The 27,474-nt window shown below is 51.5% G+C and overlaps 12 protein-coding genes across 12 annotated transcripts; 7 read left to right on the top strand and 5 right to left on the bottom strand.

Moving 5' to 3' along the window:
* Nucleotides 1–402: 402 nt before the first annotated feature.
* LAESUDRAFT_683293 (fungal fruit body lectin) lies at nucleotides 403–1,065 on the top strand. Its single transcript, XM_040905820.1, has 2 exons — nucleotides 403–420; nucleotides 471–1,065. The coding sequence occupies exon 2, from the start codon at nucleotides 589–591 to the stop codon at nucleotides 1,057–1,059; it is 471 nt and encodes a 156-aa protein (XP_040761498.1). The 5' UTR covers nucleotides 403–420; nucleotides 471–588; the 3' UTR covers nucleotides 1,060–1,065.
* Nucleotides 1,066–1,809: 744 nt separating this feature from the next.
* On the bottom strand, nucleotides 1,810–3,747 carry LAESUDRAFT_738105 (NCS1 nucleoside transporter family protein; the record flags this gene model as incomplete). Its single annotated transcript, XM_040910855.1, has 6 exons — nucleotides 1,810–2,250; nucleotides 2,303–2,482; nucleotides 2,538–2,749; nucleotides 2,800–3,249; nucleotides 3,300–3,442; nucleotides 3,500–3,747. The coding sequence occupies 6 exons, from the start codon at nucleotides 3,745–3,747 to the stop codon at nucleotides 1,810–1,812; spliced, it is 1,674 nt and encodes a 557-aa protein (XP_040761497.1).
* Nucleotides 3,748–4,095: 348 nt separating this feature from the next.
* On the bottom strand, nucleotides 4,096–4,590 carry LAESUDRAFT_324378 (uncharacterized protein). The gene is made up of 2 exons (XM_040902019.1): nucleotides 4,481–4,590; nucleotides 4,096–4,422 (listed from the first exon to the last, which is right to left on the bottom strand). The coding sequence occupies exons 1-2, from the start codon at nucleotides 4,501–4,503 to the stop codon at nucleotides 4,224–4,226; spliced, it is 222 nt and encodes a 73-aa protein (XP_040761496.1). The 5' UTR covers nucleotides 4,504–4,590; the 3' UTR covers nucleotides 4,096–4,223.
* On the bottom strand, nucleotides 4,507–5,999 carry LAESUDRAFT_814420 (uncharacterized protein; the record flags this gene model as incomplete). The annotated part of the gene is made up of 2 exons (XM_040914579.1): nucleotides 5,686–5,999; nucleotides 4,507–5,623 (listed from the first exon to the last, which is right to left on the bottom strand). The coding sequence occupies exons 1-2, from the start codon at nucleotides 5,973–5,975 to the stop codon at nucleotides 4,507–4,509; spliced, it is 1,407 nt and encodes a 468-aa protein (XP_040761495.1). The 5' UTR covers nucleotides 5,976–5,999.
* Nucleotides 6,000–6,256: 257 nt separating this feature from the next.
* On the top strand, nucleotides 6,257–7,664 carry LAESUDRAFT_728779 (uncharacterized protein). The gene is made up of 4 exons (XM_040909510.1): nucleotides 6,257–6,376; nucleotides 6,435–6,504; nucleotides 6,624–7,472; nucleotides 7,523–7,664. The coding sequence occupies exons 1-4, from the start codon at nucleotides 6,336–6,338 to the stop codon at nucleotides 7,547–7,549; spliced, it is 987 nt and encodes a 328-aa protein (XP_040761494.1). The 5' UTR covers nucleotides 6,257–6,335; the 3' UTR covers nucleotides 7,550–7,664.
* Nucleotides 7,665–7,909: 245 nt separating this feature from the next.
* Nucleotides 7,910–10,960, top strand: LAESUDRAFT_738103 (uncharacterized protein; the record flags this gene model as incomplete). The annotated part of the gene is made up of 2 exons (XM_040910854.1): nucleotides 7,910–8,811; nucleotides 8,863–10,960. 2 exons carry the CDS (start codon nucleotides 7,910–7,912, stop codon nucleotides 10,958–10,960), a joined length of 3,000 nt encoding a protein of 999 aa, XP_040761493.1.
* Nucleotides 10,961–12,475: 1,515 nt separating this feature from the next.
* On the top strand, nucleotides 12,476–13,884 carry LAESUDRAFT_728775 (uncharacterized protein). Its single transcript, XM_040909509.1, has 5 exons — nucleotides 12,476–12,897; nucleotides 12,948–12,962; nucleotides 13,011–13,094; nucleotides 13,145–13,306; nucleotides 13,359–13,884. The coding sequence occupies exons 1-5, from the start codon at nucleotides 12,550–12,552 to the stop codon at nucleotides 13,749–13,751; spliced, it is 1,002 nt and encodes a 333-aa protein (XP_040761492.1). The 5' UTR covers nucleotides 12,476–12,549; the 3' UTR covers nucleotides 13,752–13,884.
* A 1,940-nt stretch (nucleotides 13,885–15,824) lies between these two features.
* On the top strand, nucleotides 15,825–17,804 carry LAESUDRAFT_738102 (glycoside hydrolase family 28 protein; the record flags this gene model as incomplete). Its single annotated transcript, XM_040910853.1, has 12 exons — nucleotides 15,825–16,044; nucleotides 16,100–16,163; nucleotides 16,225–16,327; nucleotides 16,391–16,507; nucleotides 16,622–16,642; nucleotides 16,765–16,900; nucleotides 16,971–17,056; nucleotides 17,117–17,225; nucleotides 17,258–17,379; nucleotides 17,437–17,503; nucleotides 17,556–17,716; nucleotides 17,778–17,804. The coding sequence occupies 12 exons, from the start codon at nucleotides 15,825–15,827 to the stop codon at nucleotides 17,802–17,804; spliced, it is 1,233 nt and encodes a 410-aa protein (XP_040761491.1).
* Nucleotides 17,598–19,933, bottom strand: LAESUDRAFT_728771 (uncharacterized protein). Its single transcript, XM_040909508.1, has 14 exons — nucleotides 19,714–19,933; nucleotides 19,620–19,654; nucleotides 19,384–19,562; nucleotides 19,204–19,276; nucleotides 19,053–19,150; nucleotides 18,897–18,986; nucleotides 18,873–18,876; nucleotides 18,647–18,787; nucleotides 18,581–18,596; nucleotides 18,480–18,531; nucleotides 18,387–18,418; nucleotides 18,210–18,328; nucleotides 17,776–18,158; nucleotides 17,598–17,714 (listed from the first exon to the last, which is right to left on the bottom strand). Exons 1-13 carry the CDS (start codon nucleotides 19,752–19,754, stop codon nucleotides 18,028–18,030), a joined length of 1,011 nt encoding a protein of 336 aa, XP_040761490.1. The 5' UTR covers nucleotides 19,755–19,933; the 3' UTR covers nucleotides 17,598–17,714; nucleotides 17,776–18,027.
* A 1,457-nt stretch (nucleotides 19,934–21,390) lies between these two features.
* LAESUDRAFT_324094 (TPT-domain-containing protein) lies at nucleotides 21,391–23,254 on the top strand. The gene is made up of 6 exons (XM_040902018.1): nucleotides 21,391–21,873; nucleotides 22,110–22,292; nucleotides 22,349–22,519; nucleotides 22,584–22,747; nucleotides 22,806–22,984; nucleotides 23,039–23,254. Exons 1-6 carry the CDS (start codon nucleotides 21,589–21,591, stop codon nucleotides 23,092–23,094), a joined length of 1,038 nt encoding a protein of 345 aa, XP_040761489.1. The 5' UTR covers nucleotides 21,391–21,588; the 3' UTR covers nucleotides 23,095–23,254.
* Nucleotides 23,255–24,002: 748 nt separating this feature from the next.
* On the top strand, nucleotides 24,003–25,104 carry LAESUDRAFT_728764 (heme oxygenase-like protein). Its single transcript, XM_040909507.1, has 3 exons — nucleotides 24,003–24,543; nucleotides 24,604–24,755; nucleotides 24,825–25,104. The coding sequence occupies exons 1-3, from the start codon at nucleotides 24,064–24,066 to the stop codon at nucleotides 24,940–24,942; spliced, it is 750 nt and encodes a 249-aa protein (XP_040761488.1). The 5' UTR covers nucleotides 24,003–24,063; the 3' UTR covers nucleotides 24,943–25,104.
* A 225-nt stretch (nucleotides 25,105–25,329) lies between these two features.
* On the bottom strand, nucleotides 25,330–27,329 carry LAESUDRAFT_658944 (glycoside hydrolase family 28 protein; the record flags this gene model as incomplete). Its single annotated transcript, XM_040904774.1, has 14 exons — nucleotides 25,330–25,356; nucleotides 25,419–25,579; nucleotides 25,633–25,699; nucleotides 25,754–25,780; nucleotides 25,834–25,901; nucleotides 25,962–26,070; nucleotides 26,124–26,209; nucleotides 26,265–26,339; nucleotides 26,390–26,436; nucleotides 26,489–26,529; nucleotides 26,646–26,762; nucleotides 26,814–26,916; nucleotides 26,975–27,038; nucleotides 27,098–27,329. 14 exons carry the CDS (start codon nucleotides 27,327–27,329, stop codon nucleotides 25,330–25,332), a joined length of 1,224 nt encoding a protein of 407 aa, XP_040761487.1.
* Nucleotides 27,330–27,474: the final 145 nt, after the last annotated feature.

The raw sequence follows: 27,474 nt of genomic DNA, 5'->3' as shown, positions 1-27,474 counted from the left end.
GAAAAGCATCTTCAGTGGTAAGATCATCGGAACATCGATAGTGGCTGATAGTGATTCAGAGTCATGTAAGACCATAGCATTCACTCAATTCCCGAGATAGTCACCGATCTGGTGAAATCAGTATCTCCGTTGTGGTCCGAGTACACACGAAGTATGCTGTGCTCCGACATACATATCAATACAGCGCCTATGACACTCGTTCCGAACAGAATCTGGCATTCATGACGGGGAATGTAGCCGAAGTAGACTTCCTTTTTCTCCGGTGGTCGTCTGATATCACGCGGCTTCTTCCACAACCGGCTTACGTTAATAAGACTGCGGTTCATGAACATGTACCCCCGGTGAGTCGCACGACTCAGAGCTTTCCCGCTCAGATTGCATTGACCATCTCCGCATCCAAATCCAGATCCTGAGCAAAGTGTACGCTCAAAGCTCTTCAAAGATTGCAACAGCTCATGTTAGCCTTCCAGATTCAATCGCACTACGCGGTTTCTCAGGACTTCTTGCGTCTCTACTAAGTGCTTACGTGTCAGGCACGACTTTGCCTTACCCCCCGCGGTGTCATGATGTGATTCCTGCGTCTTTAGAATGGTGTACAAAATCCGCGTCCGTATCATCGACACGACGCCTGTGAAGTTCTCTGTTGTGGAGAAGAGCGTATGGTACCATGTCGGCGGGACGTGGTCCGAGTGCGATGGAATCCACACCATTACTATGAATGGCATCGGCTCTTCCGGAGCACTTCGCTTCTCGAATGCACATAACGAGTCATTCATCGTGGTGGCAGGCTTGATGGGACCGGGTGAACAGCATTGGTCTGCTATAGTGACCGATCTCGGCGTTGATCATACGGCGCTGTGGATCCATCCCGGCTTCTATGGAGAAGTCAAGCACCCTTGGACGAGCGAGAAGGAGGAAACCAAGAGAAGCGAGAAGGGCACGCAAGTCACCACCAGACTTGTGGCCCAGGCGGGAAACGAGTACTTCCTGCATGTCATTATTTATGCATCAGATTCAGACGTACCTCGACCAAACGTCGTTATGAAAATTTGTTTTTGATGGCATATTGTAGACAATGCTTGTCTCCTGATGATTTCACGTGGGAGGTTCAAACAGTGGGATGACCTGAAACATTGTCATGTCTAGCGCAACATTTGTTTTGACGGCTGAAAAGCTGAAAAGCCCGGCTGACAACGAGTTTGCATGAGTGAATGAGTTGATTCCGACGACCGACCACCTGCACAACCCGCGGACAGATTCGACGAGTAGTATTGACAAGAACCGATAATTCGTAATCATACTGCCCAGCAAGGGTATTATTTGCGGCTATTGCAGAGGAGCAAAGCAATATTCATGAACACACTAGGTTAGTTAAAGCGGTTTGCGGTGCATGATATCAGCGAACTCCTGCGAGGGTCGTCTTGAAGGATGCAGACAAGCCGCAGTTCGTTTGAAGATTCGAGACCACGAGTGAACTATCATACTAGGTGACGGCTGGCTGCTGCCGGAAATTATGCGGGCCGCAGGCTACGTCCACCACAGCTCTAAGGAACAAGACAAGTCACAAAGCTAACAGTTTTTGTGAAATCTGACGCTCTCAGGCCACAGGTTTGTCCGTGTTGTTCATACTACGGCGCCACGGCGAGATGATAAACATAAGTCGAAGTACTATGGTATTATCACATTTGCACAGCTGGCATCACCTGCTCGATGTGTCGCTTTTGAAGCTACCAACCGTCCTGCAACATACAATCTACATATCCTGCCGGCAAAGAATACGTGCGTACAAAGTCAAACATTCGTATCTATCTACGTCAAGGACTCACTGCTTCTCTTCTTTTCCTCAGTAACAATCTCCCGCTCAACCGACTCGTCCAATGACTCAACATCCCGGATGAACGATTCCAGCCCATCCAAATGCTTGGGCGCCCCTGCCTTCTCCATGCTTTCTATAAAGGCAACCTGACGGGGCACGGGGAATACTCGATGAAGGAGACAATTCATGAGGAAGGCAATGCAAAATCCGAGGACGTAATTCAGGTCGTATAACCGTGCAGCTGTCTTGCTGACTGTATGCGGAGAAACTGCGCCTATGAAACCAGTGATGCACGGTGCAACGCCACTGAAGAACGCGACGAATGCACGCCAATTGATCCCCCAGGTATACCAGTAGATCGAGCGGCTATCGCCGATGTACACGTCCGAAATCTTGAAATATCGTCGTTGAATGACGTAGTATTGGCTCACCATCTACATATCCTTTAGCAAACATCCGAAAGTAAGCGGAGTTCATAGTACTCACAAGGCCCGTCATTGGACTCAGGAAGACCGAATAGGCACTCAATACTTCAAGGAAGATGCTGGATGAGCTTAATAGTTGCCATGGATTGACAGCTATGGACACCAAAAGGATTAGGTATGCACCACGTCGGAGGTTGATGTACTTGGGCCAAAGCGCGGCAACGTCGACTCCACCAGCGAGCTACAGTGGGACAGCAGCTGTTAGTGACCGAATACGCCGACAAATGTAGACATACCAGGTTTCCAGGGACGTTGATACCCATTTGTGTAATAATCCATGCAAAAGCGCAGAAGAAGGTAGACGCGCGAGCGCCAGAGCTTCCGGCTTTCTGCGCAGCCAGCAACAGGTCAGGCGGATTCCACAAGGCCTCCCCGTATCGCTCTGTGGTTGCAGCGGTGATGAAGATGCCACACAATGCTGTACAGAACGCTGTGACAGGGAACGATACTAGAATCGCATATCAGCCTAAGTAAGCGATGAACACGGGAGCTACATACTGGCTTGCGCTGCAATGGCGCGTCTCTCAGGCGTCTTCGCAAAGCGCGTGAAGTCGTTGTCGTTCAAGATGCCAGCAGCAATTCCACCAATCTGGGCCATGATCCCGTACACCATCGTCCACGCGAGGGTAGCGGTGTCCATCGCGACATCCGTCGTCAGTGCAGAGCCCGCAAGGCCCCCTTTCATCGTTGAGAGCGACCAGATGAGCATCACAATCTGGTTCACTAAGACCACAACGGCACAGAATTTAAAGAATAATTGCAGCTTGTGTGGGTGTACGTATGTGAGCGGCACACAGAGAAGGTTGAACAAGATGTAGCACATGAACTCCGCGCCAGTCATGCCTACGCTCGAGGGGAAGGGGTTTGGAATCGCATCGATGTGATGTGGCCAGATAGCGCGAAGACAGACGAGGACACAAAGCCCGCCGTTCCACGCTTGCACAGCGACTAGACAAGGGTTCGTCATTTTATAGAACCTGATAGAGAACAGTACGCACACCAGACGACTGAAAGCAGAATGCGGTTCACGAGCGCAAAGTAACTGCCATTCATGCCCCACGCGATTCGCGAAATCGCCGGGTATCCGATATGGTAGTACGCGCCAGAAGTCGAGTTGAGCGTACAGAACATGGATGACAATCTACGCGCAAGGTATTAGCGAGGGAAGCCAGAGAGACAGAGTCGCAACGGATCGTACAGGTTCCCAAATATGATGCAGATAATTGCCTGCCACCACTTCAATCCATCAGCAACTAAGGATGAACCAGTCTGGTAACCCGAGATATTCATATTGACGAGAATCCAAAGCTCGATGAACTGCCTTGGGCCCCAAGTCCTTCGCGCAGGCTCGACGGGCATGAGGTCGTGATTATGCCATCGATCGGCTGCTCTTTCTCCTTGATTGGGTACTTCGAGCTTCTTCAACAGCCGCCTCCGAATACTCATCCTGACCGTCGCGACACAAGAGAGAGAAAACGCAGGGTGGTCAAGAGGCACAGCTGGATGCTTTATCCATGCTTCCTGTGGATGCCTTGTACATATATGGTTTGAGGCCTTTGAATTCTGATATCTTAGCAGCTCCGCCTGCCTAGAGCGAAGAGGCTTCTGAGTATCGTGCAATTGCTGATAAGCGAATGGAAATAAGAACAACCTGTCGACGCACCATGCCGCCGGACGTTCAATCATCAGATGCCCTGTACACTTATCGCAATATGATTACGCTACAGCACACGAGGTGTTCCTGCAATTCGAACTTAGTACAGCCGCCACAAAGAGACATGTGTGTCCTGCGATATGCTTATACGTTCCCCTCCGAATCTCTGGATTGTCGTGAAGCACAGCATGCAGCAAGTCAGTGTCACACGACAAGGCGCAAGAGACATTTCCATGAATCAATGTAAGCTGCTGCACGCTTTCCTTGTCTACTCGACTACCGGAGCGCAATTGATGCAGCGTAGAAGGCCCGATGGCCAAGATCCTAGCAAATTGCCCCATACGGTCTGAAAAGGCTGCTGCCGGGCCGAAGTGCAAATGGGTTTGATTGCATAGGGATTCATCAGGAATGCCGCTTTGTCCAGCGGTAATATGAATAGCAAAAGGATTACAGCAAAAGCCATAGAACTACACGAGAGGAGCAGGCATCAGACCTCCCGACTTGAGAGAAGGGCCACATACCAACAGAATGATTATGCAGATCGTCATACATCAGTAGCGATCTCTGCGGTCCCTGTCTCTGCGCCGATCTTCGGATGCATACCTATCTACCGAGCGGTCCCCGCGCCTCTCTTTATCGCTATCATGGTTGCGGTCTCTATCTCTGCGCGAAGACTCGTAATCAGGACGATCTCCCTTCCGTCTGTCTCTTTCTCTGTCCGTATCAGGAACTTTGTTCTTGTCCCTCTCGTAGTCTGCGTCCCGCCGGCTGCGCTCGGGATCCCGCCATCGCTCCGGCGACGGCGACCTTGAATGTCGCCTCGAGCTCCCGCGTTCGGGTGAGGGTGACCGCCTCCTGGATGAAATATCCTTCGTACTCGAGCGTTCCCTGCTCCGCTCCCTTGGCCTATCCTCCTCGCCATCTCCTGGCCGCCGCTCCTTTTCCTTTTTGATGACCGGCACATAACGGCGCTCCGGTCTGCCCTTCCCGCCCTTCTTGCCCTTGACGAGCAAGCTACCGTCATCGAAGACTTCCTTTTCCTTTGCACCGATGCCAAGGAGCGCGGGACGGGCTTGAGGGAGGTATGGCTCGATAGGGCCTTTCTGCTTCCGGCTCGCCGCCGTTCCTTCCTTCCACCCCATTCCTCGCAGAAGGGCTGCGCCAAACTGCGATACGGGCACACGCTCGTAATCTTCGAGTGTCGCAGGGTCGGGAAGCTCGGCGACATCCTGCTTGTAGGCATCATCCTCGCTGACTGCTGCTGGAATCACCTCAATGTGCGGACCTTCTAGATTCGGGTTATCTGAGTTAGCGTTGGCGAGAATAACTCGGAGGGCTTTCTCGTCGTCGGTTTCTTCGTCCTTTTTGACCACCTCCATTGCGGTCTCCACGGTCGTTGATTCCTCCATTTTGACCTCTGTCGAATCAATCGTCATGTCTTCCTCCACTTTCATGCGCTTGTGCACCTGCAAGCCAACCAGGTGGGGACCCGAATTGATCATGTCTCGAGTCCCCAAACCACCAACGCTGCCATCTGCGCCGGTTTGCGCCGCAGCGCTGGGAGGCACATACAGCTGCTTCCTCTTTCGTGCAAGCTCCCGCCAGTCTTTGTTCTTCAAGGCTGGAATAACTAACGGGCCCTGCGGTTCCTTCTTCTTTTCATGTAAGCTAGATTAAGGATACTATTGTGAGTTGAGAACCCGGCCTTCGAAAAAGGTGAGAAGACACACCGCTGCACCCCAAACTGATCAAAGCCCGTCACGAGCTCATCCTCAGTCTCCTCGTCTTCGTCCGAGCTTTCGCGTTCTGTGTGTGTCCTTGAGTTAGGCTTCGGAGAGGAAGTTGCGCTCCTTGCGAGGGGGCTGCCGGGCGCACTTCCGCTGCCACCGGCAAGATGTCGGGGCAGTGCGGGTACCTTGAAGCTTGCTTCAGAGCCAGAGTCTCCACCAGAGGAAGCCCGAGAGACAGGCGTCGGACGGCGAATGGTGAAAGAAACTTTGCTCGGTTCTGCCGACGACATGAACGTTGTCGAAGAGGTGGTGCTGCTCTGTCGTAAACCGCAATCTCGCCTTCCCTCTAGAGGCCACGTGCGCAAATTCATACAAATATAATAACCCACATAGATTATTATATATGTAGGTGCCCTTGTCTTTTGGTGATACCCAGATCCTGTCTCTGTGCACGCTGAGTGGCATAAATAGGTGCAAGGACATATCAATAAGCTTATTGCCACTGGATTGTTGTTTTCCACATTTTCCAAAATTCTGATGAAGGGCCACTATCATGGTTTACCCGGGTCTCCTATTCTGTGATCGTGTCTTCGCTTCTGCCTCCACCACACCGACAACCTCGCGGAGGAGCTGTCATCTCAGTGGTTAGGATGCTTTTTGATGTGAATAGCGACAATGTCAAAGCGTATGTGTGAGTTTGCGCTAGTATGTTTGTTACTCATACAGTCCCTGACAGTCAGGACTATCAGGATGAACGACGCGGAAGTGGCGGAAAGCAGTCTGATCCCGCACGTCTTACCAATGGAGATAATCTGTGAAGTCAGTCGTCTCCATTCCGCTCGAAAGCTGTTCTATTCAGATCGCTCATGGTGCGATTGTTTGTAGGGTATGATCAAATGTGATTCTCAACAAGGAATGGCACTGAACCGCAATAACCAGCCTTTCTCCTTGCCGCCGTACGGAATCCTGGGACTGCAGCAAAGCTCAGCCTTGTTTGCCAGTCTGCACATTTTTGGATGCTTCCTGCACTATATTCGACTGTGACACTCACATCCTCAGACCAGATTGTGCCCTTTGCGCGGTCACTCAGGGCTTCCACCATACAGGTCGAGGAAGGCAGCGCCGAACGCTCTCTCGGCTCATACGTACACCACCTCTGGTTTGGGCCTGTAAGCTCAGCCGCCGAGCACGACCTCTTTTACGCCTCTACTGCGTGGCCAGTCACGCTCTTGCATCAGATTCTATCGCTTTCCCAGAATCTCCGTGCTCTCGCCTTTGTCAATGTCGCACAGCACCTTCTCTTTAGATTCGAGGAGGTAATTCCGTCCACAGTGGAGTCCATTTACCTCGGGCCGGTGCATGGGCGCCTGGACATATCGAAATTACGATGTTATCGGAATCTGCGACATCTGACGAGCATGGACACGTATATGAATGACTGGGAAATCCAGGAGATCGTTACATCGCCTCATCTGCGCGTATTTCGCCGCTTTTTCAGCACCTCGGCCAAGATTGCTTTTGCGTTCGACCAGCTGCCAGTTATGAAGAGGGTGAAGACGTTGGAGCGCTTGGAGATTATCAATTGCGACGAGACCGCTGGATCCGCCGCGCAGACACTGGGTCTGTGTGCGGCGGCGTACTACGAGTTCGCAGACGCGCGGATCCTGCTGACTGGGAAGTCCAATATCAGGAAAGGGCGAATGGATATCATGGCCACTTTATATGACGATTGGACTCAATCGCTCGGCGTATGTTCCCTAGATGGGACGTCCACAGACGTCAATGCTGTGAGTGTATTCCAATAACGAAGGCTGTAATAGAACTGACCAATGCGCAGGTGTCTCGGGTAATGGAACCGCTGTGAGTGATGGTGATGTTGATGATGGAATTGAAGGCATGTCTATCGAGTCGAATGCTCTTGCTTATGTCCTCGAGCATCTATCTGTACATAAACATTCGAATTTATGAACTACTGCAAGAACGTTATACTGTGTTCATGAATTCCAAGTCGAGACCAATCCTGCGACGTGGCCGCCCGACGCCACAGCGCGACTTCTGCTTTGCTATCATCTACGTTTGCCTTTGTGCTCGCCCGTGCAAGCTTGCGGCCCTTCGAATAGTTCAGAACATACTACTGGCTTGTTCATGCTGAACGCATGGGCTCACTCTGTTTGACGTGAACCGAAGCCTCGGACGGTCTCAGCTACCCTCTACTATCGCGATCATGTCGCCGTCACACTCTCGCTCGCACTCCGTGGATACAGAAATGCATGAACTAAACGCTGAGGCCGACTACTTGGAGGAGAAGATGCACATCGTGCCCACAGGCGTGAACGGTGTGGATGCGAAACTACTGGGGCACAACAACGATCCAGATGCGCAGGCCATGGTAATCCAGTCCCTGCGCTCGCAGATCCAGGATCTCTTCTCGCAGGTATCCCAGCTTAACAACAAGCTCGTGAACTCCTACGATCGTATGTCCGACCTGGAGGATGAGTTGCACGTCACCACTTCGAACTTGCGCACGTCCACACTCAAGGTCACCGAACTCGAGCTCGAGCGATCGCAGCATATATCCGCACTGAACACGGGGCTGCTCGTCGAGAAGGACCACGTCACATCGGAGCTCAACCGGTTAATGGAGAAGGCTACCGAGGAGGCCGCACAGCGTGGGCAGGCGGAGACGGCGCGTGAGCAGATCGAGAAGGACCTCGACGACCTGAGCGCAAGTCTGTTTAACCAGGCAAACAGCATGGTCGCCGAGGCACGGATGGCGCGCGCACGTAGCGAGCGCAAGGCGGAAGAGACGGAGCGCGCGTTGAAAGAGGCAGAAGAGGTGGTTGGGTTGCTGCAAGGGCAGATGCAGGCCCTGCAACTGGAGAAGGAGCGCGCGGACAGGCGGGTGGAGGATATGCGGGTGACGATGGGCAAGGGCAAGTGGGTGGACAGGGGACACTCCCCCGAGTGGGCTGCCAGGCCACGCCTGCTGTGCTCACATATGCCCTACCAAGAGTATATCGCATTCATCTCCCACTTACGGTCCATTCGTCCTTCCAGCCAGCATCCGCCGGCCATGTCGACACTGCTGCCTCTTCCATTTCTCACAAGGCTCGTTACGGAGGATTCGTGCGTAACTTGGTGATTGTATATCTTCAGGACACTGAGATTGTTGCACAGAGATCCTACTGTCCGTTTGGACCTTGCGCCATCACTGAACTGGCTTACGCGTAGATCAGTCATCTCGGCGATTCACAGTGGTCAATTAACGGTCGAGCCTATGCACACGGCCGCCCTCCTTGAAGAGATCTCACCCTCAATACCTGGAAGTACTCAGCATACCCAGATCTCGTGCGCTCTGTGCGGCACATCTATTCTCTCTTCATCAGGTCGCGCTTCACCTACTATAACTACGCTTGCACCCTCCGCCGCTCAGGGCAGATCCACTGTGAACAACTCCTGGTCATCGTCTCTGTTCAAGAACTCACTGGTGCAAACAATGTCTTCCAGTCCTGGTGTCCTATCACAACCATCCAGTCAGCAGCAAGCATCGTTCATTCTGTCAGAGCCACCTACCCAGATCTACATCTTCCGCATTGACACAACATCATCCGGTCTTCCAGTGTCACTGCCCCTCTCCTCTCAGCAGAATTCTGCCCAACATCGGCCGACGATCTACCCACTCTGCACCACCAAGTGGTGCCTTCACAGGCTCCGTACGACATGCTCGATGTGGGCCTTTATCCGCACGGGTGTCGTGGAGAAGATCTGGGAAGAGACTCCATACGTTCCGCCATCGCATCACTCCCCCAAGACCAGCCTTACTGGTTCTGAGAAGCAAGATTCCTCGAGTGGTGGAGCAGATGCAGATAAGAAGCCACCGGTCCCGCCACGGCGGGCACGCACGGCCATCGGTGCATTTTGGGGTTCGGTGCAGCGAACGCTGAGCAGCAGTAGGGAGGCTGAGAGCCAGCCGTCTACTCCGAAGGAGAACGAGAAGCCCTTGCCAAACTCGCCAACAAAGAAGGACTTCCAGCCACCTCCCGTGCATCCTTCACGATCTGCTCTCGCTCCTGACAGCCCTCCCTCTGTCCCTCCGCCACTTCCAAAGCGCAACCGAGGGCGAGACATGAAGTCAAGGACGCTCTCTGTGTCCGAGCCGATCGTCGGAGAGGGAGCAGTGGACGAGCCTGCTCTCTCGCATGCAGACTCGGCCGAACAGTTTGCCACTCCCGCTGAGGACGTCACGTCCATGCTTCCGGAGCGCACGGAGTCGCCCGCTGCTATTCCTTTACCACCCTCTGGCCCTTCGACTCCTGAACCTCAGCTGCCGGCGGTGCAAGTGGATGCTGCTCCGGAAGCGGAGGCACCGACCAATAATGCATCGGAAATCCCTCCAGTACCTGCAAATAAATCGTCCAATGTACAAGGTGACGCCACCCATGGCGTCTCGCCTGTGCCACCTCCGCTCCCTCGTCGCGCTGCTGCCCGCCCACGCCCAGTATCCATGGTAGTACCTCCGCCTGTGGACACAACTCCTGTGGCGCCTACTGAGACGAAGATCGAGCCGGAGAAACACGGTAGTTCTGCTGTTGTGGGTGAGGAGGAGAATGCTAAGGAGAATGCTTCTTCAACTGAAGGAGATGCGCCTGCCCCTCATCCGCCGGAGGAAGTACAGCCTGCTATAGAGACTGCGGCATCTGCGGTAGCGGAAGAGTCGCAGGTTCAGGAGCAATCAATGGCAGCAGAACCTACCGAGAAGGAGCAGGAGCAAGCCGCCAAGGAGATCATAGAGGGCGACCCAGCGCTCCCTGAAGCCACTCAAGCCCCGCAGGAACAGTCTGATGCTAATACAGCTCACGCCACCGCCGCCGATCCATCTGAGGAGAATGCGGAGAAAGACATCGATGCTGAGGAAGCAAAGTCTTCTTCTCACGAAGGATCTGTTGACGAAGAGCAAGGAGCCAAGCCTACTCAGCCAAAGGTCCCATCTGAAGAAAACGTCGCTGACATCTCCCACGAGAACACGGAAGAGACACCCTTTTCTCCGGTGGCATCGTCAACGAATGGTGTCGTCGATGGCGTGGAAGGTCACAAAGGTCACGGCAAGGTGGAGACTGTCCCGGATATCGTCTCTGAAGATGTGTCGATTAGTTCAAGAGATGCGGAGGATGCTGCGCTGTATGTCGGCGATGGAACCTGGGAGGAACGGACGTGGAAGGAGCTTGTCAGGCTGCGGGAAGAGATGCTCTGGGCACGGATTGGAGGGATGCGGTGAAGGCTGGCCCCTTGCCAGGCGCGAATGGACGATACACGGACAATTATACATGATTATCAAGCTACTACACGTGAATCATATGCTGCTAATGTACGGGTGATATCTCGGTCTTGGAACAATCAAACTTGTCGGGATTTGGTCACTACTACGGTGGTACAAATGGCGAGTCCGTGAGTGACACGGGCCAGAATCGGCTACCATCCGCACGTAACAAATTATACAACGTCCTTAAAGCCTAGCTCCGAGGTATGCATCGGGGTCTCAGACTTGTTGACCAAGTATTATCCTCGCCATCTCCAGGAGGCCACACTTGCTGGGTTCTGTCCACTGTTGCGTTATACTGATTGCAGACATTCATACCACAGCCATTGATGCATGGAGGATGCACTGGGATAGCGGAATGCTGGGTATGATGGCACTGATAGCAGTTCGCATAGTACTGTGCACCCTGACTAGATCCGAAAGCCGTGGAGTTAGTGGTTGTGGTGGTTCGGGAAGAACACTCTTTAGTTGCTGTCTTGATGAGTGTTTCAACATCATGCCACACAGACCGTTGTGCCCAAAGACCACGTACTGAACCAACACCAATCGACAAATCATTGTCGCGGAGCGGCTCTGCAAGTTCTCTTCGTATCGAGTACCCTTTTGTTGCGTGCTCTTGCTTCGGTGTTCAAACTTCTAGGAGGGTCATATTCGAGAGTCGTGAAGGCTCAATATTCAACTTGCGCAGCTTGTCACTCTTTATTGGATTGTTGTCTTCGACTGCCTGTATTTGCGGATATTCGCAAACATCCCCAGTAGGACCTGAGTTTTTGGAGCATTCCTGAATCCGCCACAAGCAGACGGAGACCCCCAGGCTGTGATTGTTTAATTGGGAGGAGGGATGTCGATGAGCGCTTGAGCACTTTCATATTTTATACAAGCATGCTGAGTCAGCGGACAACTGCGCGCCAATTTGATCGGGCTTGCGGCAGAGTCTTGACGTCATACATGAAGGCATTAATTCCCATTGGAAATGCTCTGCGAATGTGTTCTCACAGCCTGCATAGATTTATTTTTCTACGGGAAACCTGATGTAAAAATGGTGAAAATATCTTATGTCTGGATATGGAAATAGTTTGGAAATTGGGTGGAGACAATTAAATTATGTTACGATTGTTTTACCGAAACGTATCAGCAATAGTGAAACTATTTCCCAAAGGAAGATATTTCAGTCCAAAAATATGTGATACTGATATGTTTCGGTGAAGCAATTGTAACATAATTCAATTGTCTCCACCCGATTTCCAAACTATTTCCATATCCAGACTTCAGATATTTTCACCATTTTCCCATCAGGTTTCCCGTGGAAAAATAAATCTGTGCAGGCTGTGTCTAGAGTGTGGCCTTTGCAGGTATGCCCAAATCAAGCAACTCTGCAATTATTAAATTTTAGTAGCATTAAATAACATAAATGAACGGTTGCCAAAGTTTTTCATGCATGTCACCGTCGGCTAGCGCTAGTGCTGCGCTCCCGCCGGCTCTCATAAGATGGATCCTCCTACTGTGTTCGCCCATTTCGCTCCCTTATCCTCCTACACGTACATACCATGGCTGAAAAGCAGATACCACCCGCGTATGGGCTTGCGACATCTCCCGAAGGCCATAGTTTGCGGGAACGAGCATCGTTTGAGTCTAGTCAGTCGCTCGCAGATCCTGTCGATGGAGAGCTGCCGGCCGCCAGTCACCCTACAGTCGCGTTGATTATACCCTTTCCTGCGTTGTTGTGTGCACCGGTGAAGAAGGATGTCAAGATCCCGCCGTTCGTGATGTATGCTCCTCTTGCTGCGCCGTTAAAGCCTCCAGCCGAGGGCGAGAAGGAAAGCAAGATAAACAAGGCGATACGCAAGTGGCAGAAGGAGGAGAAGCAGGCTCGTGAGAAGGGAACGGGATTCAAGGCGAGTGATAATATCGCTGCACCGAATGCATTTGATGAGAACTTGCATAGGCCAAGGCTGTCGGGGTGAGTATATTGCCTCAATCAGCCAGATATCCGCTGAGAATGTGCTAGCTGATCTCGAAAGGGATGAGTGCCACAAAGAATAGTCGGATAGAATTCCTCGTCCGCACGCCAAATAAGAAGAAACTGAAAGAGGTAGCAGCCCATCTGAACTCGCACTCATACCCATACTGACGCCGCCACAGCTCCGCTTCGTTTACCCTTCATCCTGGGCCGCAACAGATGTACAGAAGCAGTTTACGGACCTTGTCAAATCAGCAAAGAAGGGAGCCATTATGAACGGCGTCATCTCCACCTGTCTCGCGCCCGTTGCGCTCGCGTTCGACACCTTGACGTTCATTCCGGGAGTTCGTCTCTTGCTTACTTCACACACTGCTGGGTTTTGACATGTATGAGCAGCCATTCGAGATCACCGCGGTATGGTCCGCCTCCTCCTGGAAAGGCGCCGCTCGTGCCACCGGAATTGCCAATCGAATCACCTCCGACCAGCTGCCCATCTCGTTCTCTCCGAACAACTCGCTCGAAGCGCTCAAGTTCCGCTTGCACGAGCTCTGCTGGAGGAAGGTGAAGGCAGGGACTGTTGCATCGCCTGCATGGCCCGGAGGCGCGTTAGGCAACGTGAAGCGCGGGCCAGAGCTGGCATCGATCGTGCTGGCTGTGTTGAGGGAATATGGTGAAGACATGGATGATGTTGAGACGGATTTGAGAACGATTTCGGAGGATCTGGAGAGATGTTTGAAGAAGGCAGTGAAAGAATGGGCGAAGGCTGTCAACAAAGCAATGGACTCTTAGGTTTTTCGTAACGGGTGGAGTTATGGCGATTTTTTGGATTCATATTTCAGCATGTTGCGATGTACTCAAGAGTCTGTACTGACCTCAAGTTAGATGTATTGAAGAAACTATGGAATTCTTGACATTCGGCGAGAGATACGAGCAACTGTTGCGCAGCCAAAGCCAACATTATAGACACACCTCCATCGTGAGCACGAGTAAAAACAGCTCACGCCTCGGAAAACAATTCAGAGACTCAGTTCTGTATACGTCTTGTCCCATCGAGCAAAGAGTCTGTCCGATTGGCACATCGTCGGACGTCCACATCGTCTGTTCTATGTGGGAGCCGCATATATGCACCAGCATTTTATTAGACTTCAATGTAAGACTAATACCTCCTGAAACGTGTTGATTTTGTCAAGAGGGTCGTAGAAGCCGAAGGTCTACCTTCGCCGGCCAAGACAACGGCACGTAGCCGAAGTGGGAAGATAACGGGCGTCAAAGCTATTGGCCTCGGAATCAAACAAGGCCAAATACGTCCAACTGCTAGACGCTTGTTTGAATTCATCCGACTCGCGCCCTGATCAGTCTCTGGCGGCGCACAAGAACCGTCTGTGTTGACTTTCCCGGCCAGCCCGCTGCGCGGCCAGGAATTCGGGAGTCGCCCGCTCTCTAGAAGATGGCTCCACGGGGCCAAACCGATGGCCCGTCCCATTGTAGCCGCACCCTATTATATACACGCGCGCTACTACTCTCCCACGCCGGTGGCACAGGTCGCACCGGGGCCTCTCGCATCTGTGCTCCGCACCCAGATTCCAACACCATCTCATAGCGGACCACAGTGTCAAAGTGCTTGAATATGCTACGAATCAACTGGAATATGTACATGGAGCGTGATCGCGGATGGCCTAAATGGTGAGTTGCCTCATTCAGATCTTTCAGAGAGCCTGTGCAGTGTGGTCTGATCGGATGCTGAGACGGTCCTGTCATTGAGAACAATGGATCGTACAACTAGTGGTGGAGATTCTAAATATTGACACAGCGCACCTTAGAAAGCTATCGAGGAAACTCAATGACTGGCTCGTATTCCTATCTCCTCGACTATCGTCGAAAGCATGCACAGAAGACTGCAACTTGCAATTGTATATCATGCGCGAAATTTCGCCATACAGAATATCGTGCCCTTGTGCAATCTGAGATCCTTGCGTCCTGGCCGGAATTGATCCATCCACCGAATGCTCCCTACCTTCGTGTACATGCGGGGAAATAAGGTGAGATACAGAGTTGAGGACATAGTTCTCGTCTTTGCAGTATGCACCCAAGTCATTGTACGAGGAAATCCCGCAATCTTCGTCATCATTGTCATCGACCGCTCTTCGTGCAGTCCCTGCTCTTGCATCGAGCTCTCTCAATCTTATCATGAAGATATCGTTTTTCAGGGCATCCTCTTGGTATGTAACATCATTTTTCCCTCGTTCACCCTGCGCAACATAACATGCTCGCAGGCGACGCGGTGTCACAGACCAACATTTTGGAGGATCAACAGTGAGTGTTATCATTGTTGCTGTGGATTCGTTCGAATCATCTCATGATTCGGTTTTCACGATAAGCTCGAGAAACCACTAGAGATCCGTGAATCAATCTACGACTGGTCGATCAAATGTGGTCGCACATTCTTGCGCCTGTGTTATACGAAGATTGTGGTGATCGCCAAGTGCCCTCCGAGACTGCACAAGAACTTCTATCGAACATCTGAAAATAGCCTCCCGCAGGGGCTGTGACTGATGCGGGGCACAAGACGCCCACATGACGGCGACGCGTTCTCCCCGGGCCGCGTCTCGACGCTGCAATTGACACGGTTCGCATCGGCTAGACAAATGCACCATTGTTCACACTGCTCGATCCAATCACGCGCGGCCCGCTCGAAGAGCGTCTGCTCCGTTTACGGCATTTCCGTCAGGGAGCGTCCCGTGCCGGAAGCCTTGCTCAGGGCATAAATGAGTGCGACTTGGCCGGTGGTGATGAGCTGCTTCGCTTTGCGTCCTCTGCGCTCGGGCTGCCACTCGCTAGAACACTTTCGCCATGCGCCCTCCTATGCTCTTTGCGTTCTCTCTCGCTGCGTTTGCCTTGGCGTGGGATAAAGTTTGTGTGGTCGAGCCGCTTGGTGGAGGACGCGATGATGGGCCTAGTATTAATGATGCGTTCTCTGAGTGCTCAAGCAACGCCGCAGTCATCCTGTATAGTTACTATAGCGTAAACACGCTCCTCAAGACTGAAGGGCTAAAGAATGTCGATATTGTTCTTAGCGGGACAGGTCGGTCTGTGGCTTCCGGAAATTCAAAAGCATATTTCACATAGCCATTTTCTAGTGCAATACACGCCGAACATCGCGTATTGGTCTCCGAATAGTCTGTACATGACATACCAGAACGCGTTCGTAACTTCACTCATAGTCGTTTGTTGATCATGGTGTTGACGCATCGCGCGATCGTAGAACAACGTTCTGGTTCCTCTCCGGAGACAACATTCACCTCTATGGTGGTGGAACCATTGATGGGAATGGCCAAGTCTGGTGGGACGAGTACGCAATTAGCGGGGTATGTAATCGCGCTTGCCGCCGTGCATGTTTCTGTTCAATGCCATAATGGTGTATTATGTAGGACTCTGGCACGGCTGGTGGCTCCTCCACAACTTTCGCACGTCCCGTGCCGTTGACTGTGGGCAATGCCTCTAATGTGGTCATCGAGAATATCACAGAAATTAGTTCGCCGTTCTGGGTGCGTACTGAGTATGCTGCATTTTGTGCTATCGTGGCTCATTGCCGTTTCATTGTAGAACAACGTAAGAGGTTGTGTCGTGGATGCAGCGTGTCGTTCTGACTTAGAACACAGATCGTGTACCAGAGTACGAACGTTACTTACAGGCATATCAAGTAAGGCTTTTCCCATCACCTATGTGGCTCGATATCAATGACGCTTATGTCCGTTCAGTATCAGCTCTGTGTCGTATTCCAGCGCTGCGGCTGTAAACTCAGGTGCGCAATGATCTCGAGTTCTCTACAACTGCCTCGAACCGTGTTGGGTCGGCCGGCTCAGATGGATGGGACATCTATCGTTCGTCCTATGTGACTATAACGGACTCCACGGTAAACAATGACGACGACTGCGTTTGTGAGTGATCGACATTGATAACCCACGCCACTCGCATACGAGACTGACTCTGCTTTGGTGCTCATCTCAGCTTTCAAACCGAACTCTACCAATATCGTCGTCAGTAATATGTGGTGCAACGGTTCGCATGGTATCTCTGTTGGTAGTCTCGGGCAGGTACGCACGACTTCGATCTGTTCTGCTTCATCTGTCCAACTCAAAACTTATTGCATTTAGTATGCTGGCGAAACCGACATTGTCGAAAACGTATACGTCTCAAATATAACGATGCGCAACGCGCAGAATGGCGCGCGTATCAAGGTGTTCGGCGGAAACCCCAGTCCTAGTATGTGGTTGTTCTCCACCTGTTCAGGGTAGTGGTCCTCATGAATGATGCGGAATTAGCGAGCACGGCAGGCGGAGGCACTGGATATGTAAAGAACATCACCTTCGAGAACTTTTACGTATACAATGTAGACAACCCGATTTTGATCGATCAGGTTCGAAGTCCTTTCTGGTCCGCGACTCGGAATGACTGACATACAGACTTTAAATAGTGCTACGACACCAGCGCGAGTATGTGTGAGGAGTACCCGAGCAACCTAACTATCTCAGACATTCACTGTTCGTCACACTTTCACTTCCATATCGATCGAGCATGCTCATTATCCCGTAGATATCAACGTGACTGGTACGTCGTCCGGGGAGGAGGGAAACGTGGTCGTCGATTTAGACTGCTCGGACGAGTGTGAAGATATTACTGCGACGGGCACGCACCTAAGCGCGCCAAATGGCACAGCAACTTATATCTGCGTCAATATCGCAAGCGTCAGTGAGGTATGGCGGATAACATGTTTGGTATGCGATCAACGTCTGACGGACTCTCGTTAATATGCAGCTCGACTTCAACTGTAGTTCAACTTGATTGGTCATTTGATCGTCGGCTGCTTTGATGCTCTTGAATGAACATGGACGACGTATCAGGGACGATGGCAACATATGTCTAGCCTTCAAAATATAATTCATAGTGTACAGTGTGTGCATCATGCTCGTCTTCCCTACAGAATATAGCTCTATCCACCGAAATAGACACTGCTCGGTGCTCGTTAATTCACCTGCCAGATTCGCTCCAACCAACCGTCAAGCTATCATACAATACATGCAGTGGGTTTATGCCGAATGCTGTGATCATCATATGGCTCAAACGTGCTGTTCACCGTGCTCAGCTCATGTTCATTGACAATGATGTCATCAAGTGTCCGGCAGTCGTCGTCCGAGTCTGTGGTCTGTTTCAGCTTCAGTAAAATATGCACGAAGCGTCCCAACATACCTGTATCTTTTGCGAAGATGATGTTCCCAGAGGTACACCAGGCCGCCTGTTGGTCGTCATACAGTTCGCCGGTCTCACGCAGATCGAGGAGGAGCCGGGAGAGGATAATGGACGTCAGGCTAGCGTACAGCCTGATTGAATGACGTTCAAACATCGAACGGGTCTTGCCACACTCACACCGGAGTCCACATAAGGGTGATCCAAAAAAACTACCAGCAGCATGTCAGAAAAAGATTTATGCTGACTTGCTGATCACGCAGATGGACGTACATCACTGATTCGGCCAGTTCCTATTCCCACTATGTTCACCAGCAGGAGTAAACTGTGACTGGTTCATAGATCGCTCATAGTCTCGATTAAGTGAGACTGACCCAAAGTATATGGTAGCTATGACCCGTCAATTCATGGTATCACTCCAGTGACGAGCAAGAACTTACTATCAGCCCATAACACCATGGTCAAGCTCGCGCGAATGGTCTTCTCGCCTTGGGCATCTTTGACCTGCTTAATCTTGATCCAAGTCAAGCCCAATATCAAGCCATCCGCAACCACGGATGACGCTCTAGCGCCCATCATCCCTGTATGCAATGTCACCATCATGCTGCAGTGCATGAGAGCATAGCTTACATCTGTAAATTCCTGCGGAATAAATGACAGACAGGCATGCAGAGTTTCGTGTACGTACGCGTTCATGTGCGAGCCATCGCTCCCTCCGCAGAACTGAAGGGATGTAGTGAGATTCCGATAAATCGATGTCTGAAGATGTATCAGACAGTACTGCGTGATCATAGTAAAGTTGTAAATAAGTGGTGACTCGTAGTTCTCTCCACATTGGGGACATACTGTAGTGATCGCGGGGTTGATCAATCCCAGAATGAAGATTATAATAGATGGTACAACACGTTTATCATATATGGCGTATATGCGTATCGCGGAAAATACTGAGAACCATCCGAGTCAGCGAAAGACATGCAATGAATGAAAGACCACTTGCATGCAGCACTACACATCACAAGCAAGTTCAAGACCACTTGAACTCTGGTGACGATTGCGCAACTGGCGTCACTGGAGAAGTTACATCGAATAAGTGTCACATCCGGTTCAAACGCTCTTCCTTACCTCTGAGATGAGCATTAGCGACTGTGATAAGCTGGAATGACTTCGCTAGGCTTGCCTTGATTGCATCCCCTCGCCAGCCGGGAGGCAGTGCCCAGTTCAAGATTATTGGTATGGTAGTGAGGAGTTGGGAATATCGACAGACGAAGAAAAGTGCATCGACCGGCCGAAGCTTCTTTCTCCAAACGTACTGAATTTCCCGATCCAAGGTCAGGAAATAGTCGTAAAAGAGAACCGCTAGCGAATGATGTAAGAGACTGCGATGTCAGGTGACGAGATATGGCTGTTGCGTACCGATGCCGGCGAAATAGAACGAGCTCTCGATGAGGCTGCCGTGCGCAAGTTTAATTACGACTGTCAATACAGGAGAGGGGAGGGACGAACTCACGCTCTGGACGCGAGGAAGTGAACGGTATCAGACGTCGCCATATAGACTTCGGGGCGGGGCCTGTTATCTGGGGGTCAGACTGAGCATTCAGGTACCAAATGATGTCTATCGGTCTTTTTATTTATGAGGACAGCATGGAACTCCGGATCATACGAAAGCCGCGGTATGGTGGCCGCCATTCCCGTTAAACTGCCCGTTTGACAGTTCTTGATGAACTTCGTCGAATAAGCTAGCCGTATGTGTATCGTGAGTCACAGCCTTGACGCCCAAACCGCCTTGTTGAACGCCATGCTGACCAATGATACTCCGGGAGTGTCACGACGTCGGAGGAATGTAATGAAGTATCTTGACGCGGGAGCGCCAGATTGCGGCTTATCAGGTGCTGCAGAGTGTGTTAATCGGTGCTTACCGTGGGTTTGAAGTTTGATTGTGTCCGTCAGGCATGTGACGATCAAACTAGCGGCGAGCACCTGGCCTGGAGGACCACACACGCCTGACAAGCATGTCATGCATATGCGGGTTTCACAAGCATTGCGACATGTAGTGCAGTGCGGCATGATAATTACTCATGGGGGTCGTGTCTGCGGCTATATCTGTCAGAAATGAAACCACTGTATCGTTGAACACGCAAGCGCCAAGGAACACACCTGTTGATTGACGTCCGAGGAGGCGGCGCTCGTGCAATAGTTCAACGATGGAACAACTCATCAGATGGGTGCGTATGATAACTCCCATCCAAACATCAAGGCTCACATCCGTGTTCGATTGTTTGATTTAGACAACAGCATTGCCTCAAGAACATCATACCGACGTTTTCCGCATATGGCGAGCGTTCAGCACCGTCACCAGGCGAATAATCCTTCATCAATTATTGTAGGCAATGCATTGCGACGGTTTGTGGGAAAACTGTCTTCGATCTTGGTACGATCTATGAGTGAACAGCTTCAGGAAGTTGTCGCGCACGAGCTGCTGCACTATAGTCGATGAATATATTAGACTCGTTCGTCTTGATATCTGAACAGATGTCAGCACACATTTAAGCGGTTCCCACAGGCAGGTGTGCACAATCACGCCAAGTCTTGTGGCAATTCGGAGGCTACATAGCGTCGCCGTGCGTCACGTTTCTTCGGACCTATCCTTCCCGTCCGTATTCCTGAATCCTGGCAGACCTAAGTAGGCTTGTTATGGTTGTCCTGCTGGCATCCTCCGTATCCGCCCGGTCTGTAAAGCACAATAATTCTCTAAAGATGTAGTGGTTTATCTGGCTGATTGATCGTAGAGGCACGCTAACCGGTTACCATTGCAACGCTGCCAGTGGTTGACCGGCGGTTGCACTGAATAATATTCCTGAGGACCGGAGCGGGAATCTGCGTGATTCAGGAACAACGCGGTGCCTGCCGCCGCTGTTCGGAGTTCAAGCGGACCGCAATAAGAAAGCCTTTGTGCGAAGGCTGATGAATGTTTCCCCTGCGCGACATGGAATGCGCACAGAATCAGCTTCGCACTCGCTCGTCTGTACACTCATCAAAGTCATCAAGGGTAGCCACAAGGTTTCTGGATCGTTCAAGTTGAACCTAAGCTCGTCAACAATGAAGGCGCTCGTCAATTGCTGCCGCACGTGCCGACATGTCGAGCCCAGAAAACATCGGAGAGCAGATCCCCGTTTTCGCATCCACGTCGCACCTTGTTCTCGACGGTCATCGTGCTCATTGTCCACCCCGTAGTCTTGCCCAACTTTGTTCAGGCGCGCACTAATCCCACCCTCGTCCTTCCTTTGCCTCGTTCGCTGCCCCTAGGCCACCTCATCCTCAACGTCCACGTCTCTCAAAGCACGAGCACTTACCGCCGTCTTTCTGCGACTTGCACGACACAGCCATGTCCAACACAGATCAGGAAAAAGCCATCGCCAGCTCGAGCGAAAAAGATGACCAGGTGCTCGAAGTGAATGACGGCGAGAAGGTTTCGGATCAGCCCCTGCCTACACCTGTCACCGCCACTGTTAACCCCCGTCCATCGAACAAGCCGAAGCTCTCTGCGGCTACCATCATCCCCATCTGGATTGTCCTCAGCTCTTCTGTGATCATATACAATAATTATGTGTATAACACGCTGCAATTCCGATTCCCCGTGTTCATGGTGACATGGCATCTTACGTTTGCGGTGAGCATCCCAATTGTACCGTTCGCGGCATGGTGGGGTTTTGTATCATAGCAGGACGTTTCAACGGTGCCTTCAAGTGTTCTCCTGTCCATGGAGGCTCTGTAGATATCGATGTTCGTTGCATAGTTCGACTGGCTATGCACGTTTGATTCCAGTAGCGATATTCTTAGGTGTTAACGATGATATTGGTGTCCCGTCGCGATGAAATCTAAAGATGCTGATACTCTGTCACTCAGGCGATCGGAACTAGGGTGCTCCAACGCACCACCCATCTCCTGGATGGGTTGAGGGACGTGAACATCACGAAGGACGTTTTCATCCGTTCGATCCTGCCGATTGGCCTCCTGTTCAGCGCGTCGCTCATTCTCAGCAACACCGCGTATCTCTATCTGAGCGTTGCCTACATCCAGATGCTAAAGGTAGGACACATCGCAGTTTGACTGCCGCCGGTCCGCTCATGACATGAGTCTCGTAGGCGTTCGTTCCGGTGGCGATTCTCCTCATCTCGTGGACGTTTAGGATTCAGGAGCCGAGCAAGAAGCTCGCAATGATCGTCATGATGATCTCTTGTGGTGTCGCGCTTGCCTCGCATGGCGAGCTGCACTTCAACCTCATCGGTTTCCTTACGCAGGCTGCTGCGGTTGTGGTATGTTGTTCGTTCCTACGCGACCATGGAGTGCCCTTCCACTGATCTTCATCGCACCATGCAGTTCGAAGCTTCCCGGCTGGTCATGATCCAGATTCTCCTGCACGGGCTAAAGATGGATCCGCTCGTCTCGCTCCACTACTATGCACCCGTTTGTGCGGTCATCAATCTTGCCGTGCTTCCATTCACCGAGGGGCTCGAGCCGTTCCGCGAGGTTATGCGCGTTGGGTGCGTGATGTGATCCCGTTGTCGACTCCCTTCGTCGTCTCACCGTTCTTACCTGCAGCCCGTTGATCATGGTGAGCAATGCGGCGGTGGCGTTCCTACTCAACATCGCAGCGGTGTTCCTCGTCGGTGCAGGCAGCGGCCTCGTGCTCACGCTCGCGGGCGTGTTCAAGGACATACTGCTTATCAGTGGTTCTGTGCTTGCCTTCGGCACGCCGATCACGCCGCTCCAGGTCGTCGGTGCGTATTACGTCCTATTCCGCTGTTGCTGTTGTATTCTGATCACGTCTGCAGGCTATTCGATCGCCCTGGGCGGTCTCGTCCTGTACAAGACCTCCGGCTCCAAGTAGGGACAGACACTTGCATCGGACATTACGCCTCCCATATCTATCGTACAATTGGTTTATATCATACATACAAGTCGGGCCGTGCCTCGCTGTTGCTGGGTGCTGGTCGCTGTACATACACATCACTAACGTGGACGTCGCGTTGCTGGCCACCCTCGCCTCCTTTGTTCTTGTGTCCCACACATGTAGACTCGATCGGTGTCTTGGGATGTAGTTTCTGCTGATAGAGATCATGACCGAGTAATATAGAAGTGGTGGGCGTTATGTGGGTCTGACGGTTCTCGGGTTGTCAGGTTAGGTATGTTCGTCGATATGTCAGACTATGCTTCGAAACAGCCCGGGTGACGGCTGTTATTGTACACGGTTCGGTAGTCACATCTGGGGCTGTCGTTCCCCGTCGGACGATGTCGACAAGCTGTTGACCGCGACCTTTCAGCTCACTCCGTGCCGCAGTGCGCATACTGTGACATTCAGGTTCAAGCAGCTTCCAGTAGACCACCTTCGGTGCTGAGTGCTGTATCTATTTAACATAATAAATGTCGATGTTGCGACGTCATTCGAAGGAAACATCAAGACGACGTTAGACCATTGAACTCCCTTGCAAGAGAAGCACTGATCTTCTTCATTACAAAGAGAGAAAAAGTGGCACGCTTAGACCCATTCAGCACTGTCACAAACTGAATGAACCGACGAAGAAAAAAGAACAAGTACCCACTCAATCGACACATACTCACACTTGTTGGAGGTCATACTCGATATCTAGACCAATCAGAATTGTATGTTCCATCTCACATCCGGATATGGAAGACACGAGCGTCGAGGCTATTGGCCTCTAATCCTAACTGATGCAAACAAATCCACTTCTTATGTCATCATCAGAGTCACTTGACTTAAGTAGCTCTTGAAGTTGAGCCGCGCTCGTCATCCTTCCCGACTTAACCACTCTAATCACTACCGTGAACGTTGTCGACGATGTCTAACATAACTTCTGCGATCTCGCCCATCGAGCCTCTGACGACCCATCTGCTCTCGCTCCGCACTCCGCGTCCATACTCTGCTGCAACTGAGCATTATTTCCTCACCGCTGCCGGCGACGGCAGTCTTCCGGATGAACTATTATCTCTATATCTGTCGCAGGACCGCCTGTATGCTGCACACGCATATCCTGCATTCATTGGCCGGCTGCTCGCTGCAGTGCCATTCTCGTCACTTGACGCGGTAGACTCGCCTGCGGAGCAAAGTAACCAGCGGATCGTGCGAGTCCTGAGCGACGCCTTGCAAAATGTAGTACGGGAGGTTGGGTTTTTTGATGAGACTGTAAAAGCTTTTGGACTGCAGTCCGACAGTTGGAGGGAGCTGAAGGCGACGAGGGACTACACGGCGGAGATGGCCCGTATAGGTGTACATGGCCGCATCGAAGATGGTCTTGTGTTTTTATGGGCTATGGAGAGGGTATGTGTTGGCTTCTGATGGCTGTCATATGTCCTTTGCAATGAGCTTCTGCAACTTCAGGTATACCTCGACGCATGGAAGTATGTCGGGTCCTTGCAGTCCATTCGCCTCCAAGGTCCGGGTACTGCACCAGCGGTGGCTGCTCTTGTCTCGAACTGGACGAACCCCGATTTCGTAAAATTCGTTGACGACCTCGCCGATCTGGTCAATAGGTGCGCATTTCGATCCCGGTGCTTTAACGATGCATCTGTGTTTTTTGAAACAAGTCTAACCTTTCAAAGCCTGGATATTTCTCCCGACTCCACAGTTTGGCGGCGTGCTGAGTCCATATGGGCGCGCGTGATCGAGATTGAGGAGGCATTTTGGCCCGTTGGAACCGAGGAAATTATCCCTGGGTAGAGGCTCCTGCCCGATTGCGATTCAGCCACACCCGATTCTCCATGGAGCTACACATGCATACATACTGTACCACTACTCAAATCTGGATGACATTAGAGTCTCTTGGAAGCGCCGTTACTTGTCGGTCACAAATGTCGGTTGTCTCGAATATGTCGGAAGGCTCGCCAGTCCTGGAGCTCTTCAATTGGTGGACGGCACAAGATGATGAAGTGCGAGCTGTTGACTAATCCTTGACATACGATGCCAGCGTCGGCTGGTGAAGACCTTCCATGAACGCGAACGGAGATTTGAGAGAGTACGATCGCAAGTTAGTTGTCTAAATTCAAATCCGAACTGGAACAGCAAATACGAATGACAAGCGGGAGGGCGAGTCATTATGTAACTGGACTATGTAGTGGTACAATTGAAGTCGAGCTAGCAGAAGACCCATGTTCGTCAACATGAAGCCCCAACGGTGAAGCGAGCGCACGTCTCACCTCGTCTACGGTGGCCACGTTGATACAGATATATGTCGCAGTGCCGTTCGGAGAAGTGAGATTCGTGCCAGTGGCAATGATGTCCTTGCATTCCTGTGAGCAGTCGATGTCGACGACCACTGTACCTTCCGCACCGGACGACGACCCTGTCACATTAATATCTGCATGTGGATTCAGTAAGCGGCGCAAGAGCTCAGCGAGGAAGGATACAAACAGTGGACGTCGGAGATCGAGAGGTCGCTCGGATATTCCTCGCACTGCTGAGCGCTCGTGAAGTAACACTAGCAGGTTGCGATCAGCATAAGTTGTGCTATAAATAACGATCGATCTCGTACTTGGTCGATTATGATGGGATTGTCAACCTCATAGACTGCGAAAATCATAAATGCACTGAATGACGCCGGCATGATCGCACATTCTCACTATAGAAGTCTTCAAAGGTGATGTTCTTGACGTGGCCAGTGCCCCCACCTGAGGTGCTATCTGGATGAGTGGATCAGCCAGAATCAACATCGATTTATTGTATTTTAGTATGTGACATACTCGCATATGGACTTCCGCCAAACACTTTGATACGGGCACCGTTCTCCGCGTAGCGCATCGTCACGTTCTTCGCGTAGACATCCGCGACGATGTCCGTCTCACCGGCATACTAGAGGCACGGCATTGAGTGTCGCTCCTCTGCCCATTTGCGTACATCCATACCTGTCCTAGACTTCCGACGGAGATGCCGTGAGAGCCGTTGCACCACAAGTTGCTGACAATAATGTTCGTGCTGTTCGGCTTGAGAGCTGCACATCCGGACATGAGCCATCTAATCGTTCAGGGATCTAGACAGGCACATACAGACACAGTCGTCATCATTGTTGATGACAGAGTCGGTGATCGTTACGTATGAGGATCGGTAGATATCCCAACCGTCTAGCGTCCAATGAGTATCCTGCGGGAATATTTCGTAGCGTAAACAGCACCTGTGTTTTTGGCAGGAGCGCTGGAATTGTATGATGTGGAGTTAATCCTAGACAGAAGGTCAGCATATCACAGAGGCCTAGGGGAGCAGCAATGCGTACAAGACGTTCCGGTACGTGACATTGGAGCTCTGGTAGACAAACTGAACAAAGACCAAAGTCAGCGGGCGAACCCATATCAGAACCACGATGGACGCTCACGTTGTTCTAATGGCATGCGAGTCAATGACGGACTCATTGAATGAAAGACACCACTCACCCAGTTCGGAGAAGCTATTTCGGTGATATCCTCAATGAGAACGTTCGATGCGTTGCCGATTGTCAGCAGAATGGGACGTTCGAGTGTGGCCGTCGAAGCACCAGCGGTTCCGGAGTCCTGACAAGCAGTTCAGTCACAGACGTATTAAAGAGATGACTCTTTCTGTACCCCTGTCTCGGCAAAGTAATCATACCAGACTTGACCATTGCCATCGATCGTGCCGCCCCCGTAGATGTGGATGTTGTCTCCGGATAGCCACCAGAATGTCGATCTATCCGTTATGGTATTCAGCACATCACATCGGCATAGCTAAAGAGGATATTAGCCACGCGTTCTGGTAGGTCAAGTACAGGCTGTTTGGAGACCAATACGCAATGTTTGGCGTATATTGTACTGGCGGAGATGAGTAAATATAGACTCGAGGACGAGTGTTCTGCAGTGCCTGGCCATACCTGTGCCACTCAGCTCGATATCGACGTTGCTGAGCCCATCGTTCTCCAGCAGGGTATTCACGCTGTAATAGCTACCCAGGACGATTTTCGAGTTTGTCGCGCACTCTGCAAATGCATCGTTGATGGATGGACCATCGTCGCGACCTCCTCCCAGTGGTACAACCGTGCAGACGTTGTCATAGGCGACAGCAGCAGTAGCGAGAAAAAACAGGACGATAGAGAGTGAAATCATGTTGTCCAAGCCGTACGGGATCCGTTGGAAGCTGTAATGCGCGAAGTTATATATAAAGTCCTCATCTTCGACCGTCATGCGGTTCACCTTGCGGCATTAATTTGTGCACACGAATACGTACCTGACGCGGCCCGTTCAGTCTTAG

The sequence above is a fragment of the Laetiporus sulphureus genome, assembly GCF_001632365.1.
Source record: "Laetiporus sulphureus 93-53 unplaced genomic scaffold LAESUscaffold_37, whole genome shotgun sequence".
NCBI classification, from domain to species: domain Eukaryota; kingdom Fungi; phylum Basidiomycota; class Agaricomycetes; order Polyporales; family Laetiporaceae; genus Laetiporus; species Laetiporus sulphureus.
Note: the sequence above shows the minus strand (reverse complement) of the source record. Positions and strands in the feature narration are given on the sequence as shown.